This window comes from Muscardinus avellanarius, assembly GCF_963383645.1.
Source record: "Muscardinus avellanarius genome assembly, chromosome: 10".
Taxonomy (NCBI): Eukaryota; Metazoa; Chordata; class Mammalia; order Rodentia; family Gliridae; genus Muscardinus; species Muscardinus avellanarius.
Window position 1 is genome coordinate 71,119,569 of NC_137796.1, and position 9,378 is coordinate 71,128,946.

General features: G+C 55.6%; 1 protein-coding gene across 1 annotated transcript in view; it reads right to left on the minus strand.

Annotated features, from left to right (window-relative positions):
* Window positions 1-7,811: 7,811 nt before the first annotated feature.
* The window catches only part of TMEM184A (transmembrane protein 184A), a gene marked incomplete at both ends in the record, with an annotated part of 8,945 nt that continues 7,378 nt past the window's right edge, over window positions 7,812-9,378 (minus strand). Inside the window, 3 exons of the mRNA XM_080702482.1 lie at window positions 7,812-8,071; window positions 8,519-8,716; window positions 9,066-9,235. Of these exons, the coding sequence (XP_080558608.1) occupies window positions 7,812-8,071; window positions 8,519-8,716; window positions 9,066-9,235 (628 nt within the window). The remainder of the gene's footprint in view (window positions 8,072-8,518; window positions 8,717-9,065; window positions 9,236-9,378) is intronic.

Consider the following 9,378-nt stretch of genomic DNA (forward strand, 5'->3'; position numbering starts at 1 on the left):
GGGAGGGAGCCACCGCATGTAACAGGCAGAGGCTCCCCGTTCCTGGTTCTCTCCTGGCCTGCCTTCCGCTCACACAGTGAGACCCCCAGCCAGGGAGCAGCCTCGCCCACCCGCAGAGGGGTAGAGGGCTACGAGCCACATGGTTCAGAATCTCCTGTTTTAAGTGCACAGAAGCACCTGGGGACACCGCTGTGCAGCTGATCACTCTTCAGGTCCTGGGTCGGAGCCGGGCATGCTGGCTCCTCAGAGCAGAAGGCCCGCTGGGCACTTAGAGCTGTCAAAACCACAGCCATGGTAGGTAATCCATATTGGATAGCAATAAGGGCCATGGGCAAATATTTAAAGAGAGGAAAAGAATATATATATATATATATATAATTATATACACATTTTATCATACAGATTTTTCGTAAGAGTTCCCTTTCCCTGTTTGATACTGTAGATCCTCCTCGGTGCAGTTGTGTTGGACGGTGGGAGGGGGCAGGGTGAGTCGCGCTCCTCCCTGGCTTCTGCAAGCCAGCTGTCACTAGGCGGGCGGAGGCCCAGGTGCCCGTGGAGGCCGCCGGGGGGGTGAGGCCTGGCCCCGGTACGCACCTTGTTTGGTGGGCGGCACTTGGGTAGGCCACAGCGATTTCGAGTCCTGCCCGGTGTTGGTTGTCTGGGTCCCCGTCTCCGGGACACGGCAGTGGGGGGGCACCTGGCTGTGGGTAGCTGCCCACTGTCGGCCCGCACCTTTGCTGGAGAGGGGGCTCGCCCCCTCGGCCTCCAGGGTGGACAGGGCCGCCGTCACCACGCAGGGAGCCTCCGGCCAGGGCGCCCGAGGCCGGGAAGGAAGCGGCGCACTCTGCTTTTCCTTTCAGATCACTGAGATTTCGTTGTCACAATTTAATATATGATAAAAATATTTTTTAATTTAAGAAAAAAGACAAGGACCTCTTTGTGGTGGGTTTTTTTTGTGTCTCGCGCCTCAGACCGCCCAAAGAGGGTGACCTCCGCCTCTTGAAGGTGGCCAGGCGCTCCCCACCGCACGTCCTGGGCCCCTGCGACATGCAGTGCCATTTCAATATTTATTTTTGTGCTGCTCCTCGTGATGTAAGTTATTGGGGGGGGGGATCAGACACCGTGGACCTTTATCTATGCCCGCGCCTCGCCTCGCCTCACCTCACGGCCACCACCTAATTTATTGCTGTACATGTTGCGACTGCTTTTGTACCTTTGCAATAAAGAATTTCCCGGTTTCAGTTCCTTCTTGTGCGTTGACAGTGCTCTGGGCCAAGGGCCTGGCGTCCTGGGCTGATGGGTGTGCTGGGCTGGCCCCGTGTCTCCATCTACTACCTGGCTGCCCAGAGCAGCGTAGCCCTCCCCTGCGGAGTCCATGGGTCCCCGGCCCACCACTTGTGAGGAGGGAGGCTGGGGGGGAGCTGCCTCTGGGCCTGGCCCACATAGATGGCAGGTGGAATTCCTGAACCACCAAACCTGCCTTACCAGGCACCTGGTAGTCAGTGAGCCCCCCACATTACAGCTAGGAGCCCCAGAGCACTCGCGGAGCAGATACCATGGCAGGCCGCCTCGCCCTGCCTCACCAGGTGGGCTCCGGGATGGTTCTGTAGGGAGCCACGAGGATGGGGTCTGTGGGGCAGAGAATAAGCACACTGCTTCCAAAGGCTTGTGGCTTGACCGGACGTGAAGCCCGTGGGCCACCCCGACTGGACACCGTGACCCTGGCCTCTTCCCTGTGAGATGCTTGGCTCACTGTCCCAGGGGCAGGCTGGGCAGCCCATGTTGCGTGTGATGAGGCCTCAGGAGTTCTAAGTTTAGAAGGCAGCCGGCCCGCCGACCACCGTGGTGTGTGCTGACCATGGAGGTACATGAGATGGGCAGCACATCCGTGCCATGGTGTAGGTCGTGACCTCCAGGGTCACAGGGAGTTTGTGACAGTAGGAATGGAAACTGGTGTCCCCATCTGTCAGGACTGCCTGTGGTGGTTGTGCTAGGAACCCAGAGTCCTGGGACAGGTTGTGTGTGTGTATGCACGCGTGTGTGCGTGCCCGTGCTACTGGGAATCGAACTCAGTGGTGTTCTACTTCTGCACTACGCTCCCAGCCCTTTTTATTTTGAAACAGGCTAGCTAAGTTGCTGAGGATGGCCTACAACATGCACTCCTATCTCCTATCTCAGCCACTCAAGTACTGGGATTACAGTGAAACCCTGTTTCAAAAATCCCAACATTAGGGAGGCTAAGACCAGAGGATCACGGTTCGTGGATGGCCTCAGCTATGTAAGTGAGGCCCTCTGCAACTCAGTGAGACCCTGTTTCAAAAATTTAAAAAAGCCGGGTGTGGTGGTGCACTCTTGTAATCCCAGCGCTTGGGAGGCAGAGACAGGAGGATCGCACAGGTTCGAAGCCAGCCGAGCTGGCTTAAGAGACCCTGTTTCCAAACAAGAAAAAGTATAAAATAGGTCTGGGCGTGTCGCCCGGAGGTAGAAGGGTTTCCAGGAACCCCAGTACCACCAAAAAAAAAAAAAAAAAAAAAAAAAAAAAAAAAACCACAATAATAATAATAATAAATTTAAAAAGGCAGGTGTGGTGGTGCACACTTGTAATTCCAGTACTTGGGAGGCTGAGACAGGAGGATCTGGGTTTATGACCAGCCTCAGCTACTTAGGCCCTCCGCAGCTTAGTGAGACCCTGTTTCAAAATAAAGAATAAAATCAGGCTGGGGGTATAGCTCAGAGGTAATATGCCTCTGGGTTCAATCTTCAGTACCGCCAAAAAAAAAAAAATTAATAAAAGACTGAAAGAGTAGAGCTGGGGTGTAGCTCAGAGGTAGAATGCCCCTGGGTTCCATCCCCAGTACTGCAAAAAATGGAAGAAGGGCTGGCTGGCTGCAGGTGGAGGGTGGACCTTTGTGCCGTTAGCCCTGCCAGCTCTGTGACCTCGGGGAGCCTGCCGACCTCTCTGGGCCTGCTCCCCTTCACCAGCTCTCATGAGGATTTCTTGCATGTAGGCTGGCTCACGGTGTGCCGTGGGCACTGGCTTCCCTCCCTCAGGCACAGGCACCAGGTGCCATCCAATGGAAGGCTGTACCCGAAGCCTAGTGGTCCTGGGCTTGCAGGAGGAGAGCCCTTTGTCCCTGCATACAACTTTGGGCACCTCAGGGCAAGCCCACTGCTGGCCAGGCACCAGGCCTGCCCTTGGCCTTTGGCAGAGCCTTGGCATCGGCCTTGAGGGCAGCTCCTTGGTCAGCAAGTCTCTGGGGCGTGCCAGGCCCCTCCCAGCCCTGCTGAGTGGGATGTGGTGGCTGCCCCTGCCGGCTGTGAGGGCAAGATAAGGTGGCGGAGTAGGAATTTCCCTTTCCAGCCAGGCACTAGTAGGAGGAGCCTGGCCTATCTTATCAGCAGCCCAGGAGATGCCACTGGCAGAGAGTCCCCTGTTCTAGGCCCAGGAGCAACAAGGCAGAGGCTTGTTCCCACCTCTGGCTTGCACTGCAGGTGGCCTACCCGTGCAACCCCTGTCAGAGCTCCTGGGCACATTGCCCTCCTCCCCAGTGACGGAGCAGGCCACCAAGCAGGCGGGAGCTGTTGTCCCTGGGTGCTGCCCGCTGGGCCTGATTGGGCCCAGGCTCCAAGACTTTGTCCCCAAAGCCCTGCCTGGTTGTGCTACGGGAAAGGGTTCAGAGCCTATTTTTTTTAACTGGGGATTAAACCTAGGGTTATTCTAGCTCTGAGCTACATTCTCAGCCCTTTATTATTATTATTTATTATTACTATTATTATTGTTGTTGTTGTTGTTAGTGGTGGTACCAGGGATGGAATCCAGGGGCTTTCTACCTCCAGGCTATACTCCCAGACCTATTTTATATTTTATTTGGAAATAGGGTCTCACTAAGCTGAGGCTGGCTTTGAACCTGCATGATCCTTCTGTCTCGGCCTCCTAGATACTGGGATTACAAGCGTGCGCTACCACGTCTGGCTTTTTTTTTTTTTTTTTTTTTTTTTTTTTTTTTTTTTTTTGAGGGTCTGGGGATGGAACCCAGGGCATTCTGCCTTCGAGCTACACCCCCAGCCCTATTTTTTATTCTTTATTTTGGGTCTCACTGAGTTGCAGAGGGCCTAAGTAGTAGCCGAGGCTGGCCTCAAATTGCTGTCTTCCTGTCTCAGCCTCCCAAATGCTGGGATTATAAGTGTGCACCACCATGCCCAGCTTTTATTATTATTTTTATAGTACTGGAGATTGAACCCAAAGGTATCCTGCCTCTGAGCGACACTCTTAGCCCTGTTTTTTACTATTTATTTGAAACAGGGTCTCACTTACGTTGCACGGGGTCTCGCTAAGTAGCTGAGGCTGGGTTTGAACCTGTGATCCTCCTGTCTCAGCCTCCCAAGAACTGGGATTACATTTATTATTTGTTTGTTTGTTTACTTTTTGGTGGTATTATGGATTAAGCCCAGAGGCATTCTACTGTTGATATATACCCCCAGCTCAATTTTCTTTTCTTTTTCTTTTTCTTTTTTTCTTTTTTTTTTTTGGTGGTACCGGGGATAGATCCCATGAGCATTTGTACCTCCACCCCCAGCCCTAATTTTTGTCATTCATTCATTCATTCATTCATTCATTCATTCATTTATTGATTGATGGTACTGGGTTTCCTGGAAGCCCTTCTACCTCTGGGCCACACTCCCAGACCTATTTTTACATTTTTATTTGGAAACAGGGTCTCCTAAGCCAGCGCGCGGCTGGCTTCGAACCTGCGCGATCCTCCTGTCTCCGCCTCCCAAGCGCGGGGATTACAAGCGTGCGCCACCACGCCCGGCTTGTCTTTTATTTTTTTGAAACGGTCTCACTAAGTTGCTTAGGGCCTCCCTAGGTAGCTGAGGCTGTCCGCGAACTGCAATCCTCTGGTCCTAGCCTCCTGAATGCTGAGATTACAAGTGTGTGCCACCACGCCCGGCTCTCAATTTTATTTCTTATCTGGAAACAAGGTCTAAGTTGATAAGAGTCTCTCTACTTTTTGAGGCTGCCCCTGGACTCGTAATTCTTCTATCTGAGCCTCCCAAGTACTGGGTTTACAGGTGTGCACCACCACACCTGGCTCCGGCTTATTTAATTTTTTACTCCTTATGTTTTTTATTTTTTAATTTATTTTTTAATTTTTATGTGGAACATATTGAAAATGGCATACATTCAGACTATGCTTGGTACTCCGCTTCCCCTCCCCTCCCAACAATTGAGTGTCCAGGTTAACCAAGCTGTATTTATGTTTTTATACAAACAATCAACCTTGAAAGGGTCTCCCTACATTGCTGAGGCTGGTCTCAAAACTGCCATCTTCCTATCTCAAGTTACTGGGATTAGAGGTGTGCGCCATTGTGCCTGCTAGGATTCAGTGTATGTCCCCTCTGCTTGGGATGCCCCATGGGGAGAAGCCCCTCATGCCACCACCCAGTGCAGGCCCTCTGGGAGGCCGCCTCCGCCCTACCTGCTGCTTTTGCGGTGTCTCTGAAGCCACTGGGCCCTCTTGCTCTGGCACGGGGCCTGTTTAAGGCTCTGCCCTCTGGCTATTTGGTCTGCCTGGCGCACAGAGGAGGGAAGGGGAAAAGACGGGTTCCTGGGGCTGAGCCCCCTTTGAGCCTGGGCACTCGAAGCTGTGCCCGCAGGCCTCTCACCCACCCATGGTACGACAGGGCCAGCGCGGGGCCTGTTTCACGGAAGAAGCCAGGCTGGAGGGAGGTGGCCGCTCCAGCTCCCTGGGCACTGGCACAAAGCCAGATTTCCATCTCAAAGTCCAAGCTCTTTGGCCTACCCTGCTCTGAGCAACAAACACCCTGGGCAGCTGCTCCCTCACACCCTCCCTGACACCCAGCTCAGAACAGTGGGGCCCATTTAGCCGGGCACAGTGGCGCACACCTGTAATCCCAGTACCTGGGAGACGGAGACAGGAGCATCGCAGGTTCAAAGCCAGCCGCTGCAATCTGGCAAGAACTTCAGCAACTTGGTAAGACTCTGTTTCAAAACAATATGAGATAGGTTTCAAAAAAATGAGATAGGTTTGGTAGCACACGCCCATGATCTCAGTACCTGGGAGGCTAAGATAGGAGGACCCCAGGAGACCAGTGAAGCAACTTAGGCCCCGAGACCCTGTTTTGAAACAAACATAAGCCCGGCGTGGTGGCACACACTTGTGACCCCTGTGCTTTTGGGAGGCTGAGGCAGGAGGATCACACAGGCTTAAAGCCAGCCTCAGCTACGTAGTAAGGCTCTCAGCAACTTAGTGAGAACCTTATTTCAAATAAAATATAAAAAAGGTCTGGGAGTATAGCCCGGAGGTAGAAAGCCTCTGGGTTCCACCTCCAGTACCACCAAAAAAAAATAAAAAATAAAGAGCCGGGCGTGGTGGCGCACGCTTGTAATCCCTGCGCTCGGGAGGCTGAGACAGGAGGATCGCACAGGTTTGAAGCCAGCCTCAGCTACTTAGTGAGGCTCTCAGCAACTTAGACCCTGTTTCCAAATAAAATATAAAATGGGTCTGGGAGTATAGCCCGGAGGTATAAATAGGGCTGGAGTTGTAGCTTGGAGGTGGAATGCCCCTGGGTTCAATCCCCAGTACCCAAAAAAAAAAAAAAAACCCTAACCAAAATAAAAAATAAAAGCTGGGCGTGGTGGCGCACACTTGTAATCCCAGCATTTGAGAGGCTGAGACAGGAGGATCGCGGTTCACAGATAGCCTCAGCTACTTAGTGAGGCCCTTTGTGACTCAGTGAGACCCTGTTTAAAAATAAAGAATAAAAAAATAGGGCTGGGGGTGTAGCTCAGAGGTAAATGCCCCTGGGCTCCATCCCAAGTACTACAAAATAAAAATAAATAAATAAAAAGGGAGCTGGGCGCAGTGGTGCATGCCTATAATCCTAATACTTGGAAATCTGAGACGTGAGGATCATAGGTTTGAAGCCAGCCTCAGAAACTTAGGTACATCAACACTTAGCAAGGCCCTTTTTCAAAAAAATAAAATAGAGCTGGGGGATAGTTCCGAGGTTGCTCCAAAGATTGCTCCTGTGTTCAACTTCGAATACCAAAAAAAAAAAAAAAAAAAAGGTTGGTTTCAATTCCCAGTATCTCCCTCTCCCTCTCATCCTCTCCCCTCTCTCCTCTCTCTTTGCAGTAGTACCTCAGGGTACTGACCCTGCAGGGACAGAAGACAAAAGCCATTAAAAAAAATCCAAGGTGTTTATAAATAAGGGATTCCCCGGAGAGCCATGAGTCACCATAAGCCTTGCCCGCGCTGTTGGTCCGAGCAGATTGGTCCCACTGCCCCGGTGTGGGGCCTCAGCAGGGCTCCCCATGGCTAGAGTGTCAGAGACATCATGGGCTTTCCCTGCGTGACCATGATGGCCACAGCCAGGCACAGGCTGTGTGTTCCCAGAGCTCTGGGCCCATGGCTCCTCGGCTGTCCCAGGCCAAGCTCGGGTTCCTCCTAACCGGCTCCTCTTGCGGCCGTCCAGCCTGGGACCTGAGTGTCTGTCTGTCTGTCATAGAAGGAGCCGCCGCCAACTCAGCTCTCCTGGGGCCCGGGTAGCCAAGGGCCTGAGTGGCCACCTACAGCCACTGGCCAGGTCATCCCAGTGGGTCCTCAGGGGTGTCCAGTTTGCCTCGGCGGTTCCCCTCCGCGGTCCCTGTTCCCCCAGCACCCTGCATGTAGGATGGGAAGGGGCCCCATGGGGCCTCGCAGGAGGGCGCTGGGAGAGGCCTCGGCAAGATGGTTGCTGTGTGGGGTCCTGTCCTGTCCCCCACCGGGCACCGGAGACTCAAGCCTCTACAGGTCGTCCGAGGGGATGAGCATGCGCTTTTCCAGGCTCCGGGTCTTCCTACCTCTGTCGGAGCTGCTGGGAGGGCCGGGCTGGGCGCCGGGCGAGGGATGTCCGCCCTGGCTGCGCCCCGGGGCTTCGTGTGTGGCTTGCTGAGTGTAGTGCTGGTAAGTGGGGGAGAAGTTGTGGATGGCATCCTGCACGATGTCCTGGGGGCTGATGGTCTCCTTGAGGCCACTGGAGATGCTCTGCATGGGCGCTGGGGGTGCTGGGGGTGCACAGCACGTGGCTGGGGTGAGGAGCTCCCTGGAGCCCCGCACCCATCATAGCCCAGCCCTGAGCAAGTGGCCCCTCAGCCCCCCTCCAAAGCCCACCTGCTGCCCAGACCCGGACCTGGGCTAACAGAGTGCGTCCCAGGAGCCCTGAGCCCCGGCCCAGCCCCTCGTCCTCCATCCTGGCCCTATGGCCTTTCCTGGGGCCCCGGTCCCCTGCAGTTCCTGAGGGACTCTGGGGGTGCTGTGAGCTGGTCTGGGGTGTCCAGCAGCCCCCTCCCCTCCTGACACCCTTCAGAATTACTAAAGGACCCTCTGGCCACAGTCCCAGAGCTGGAAGCCATCTGCCTGCCTGGCTTAGACCCCTCGGGGGTCCAGCTCGGGGACACCCCCGGGGCTGTGGTGTCTGCACCCCCCCCCCCCCGGCGGCCGGCGTGGCTCACCTGGGGAGTTCTCCTTCTTCTCCGCATACACCTGGCAGGTGAAGGCGTAGCGCAGGGCGAGAGAGGCAAAGAGCATCTCGATGCAGATGAGGAAGTTCTGGTAACCGGCGGCCAGCGTGCCAGCCCCCACGCCGGTGCCATCGACGCCTGGGACCTCGGGCAGGGCCCCGCACCTTTCCAGGATGGCCAGCAGCATCCCTGGGGACGACCGCGGTCACTCAGCCACCGGCCCCGTACGGAAGCCGGGCTGCGTGCACCCGGCCAGGCCTCCCGCGGGGCCCGCCTGCTGGGAAGGGAGCGCCCTCAAAGGCAGGGGTCCCTCATGTCCAGGCGCATGGCCCACCCCACCGCCGTTCCCCTCAACAACCAAGCCAAACCTGCTGATGGACCCATGCCTGTCCCCAGGCTCTGACCAGCTGAGTCACTGCTCTGAGCCTCAGCCGGGAAAACTGAGGGTGGACACGTGGGCTCAGGACGGGAGTGTGAGTGCACCTCGTCCCTGGGACTCCAGCCCCCCCCCCCAGGGCTCCCCAGCCGGCCCACACACCCTGCCAAAAGGAGAGGAAGATGACGGCCTTGATGGTGAGAAACTTGAGCACGGGCTCGAAGGGCCGCAGGAGCTCCCGGGTGGCGAAGTAGAAGAGGAACAGGGCGTAGAGGGCCAGGCTGACCGAGGCGTTGTAGACCAGGGTCACGTACAGGTAGCCGCTGTGGATGCTGGGGCGGAGGGGCTGCCGGTCAGGGTGGCCCGGCCCGCCCACTTCCCTGTATTCTCCTCCAGGGCCTTGGACAGCGGGCGGCGGCAAGGCCGGGGCTCCCAGTCCCTTGAGGGCGGGGCGGGGCAGGTGTGTGGCCCCCCT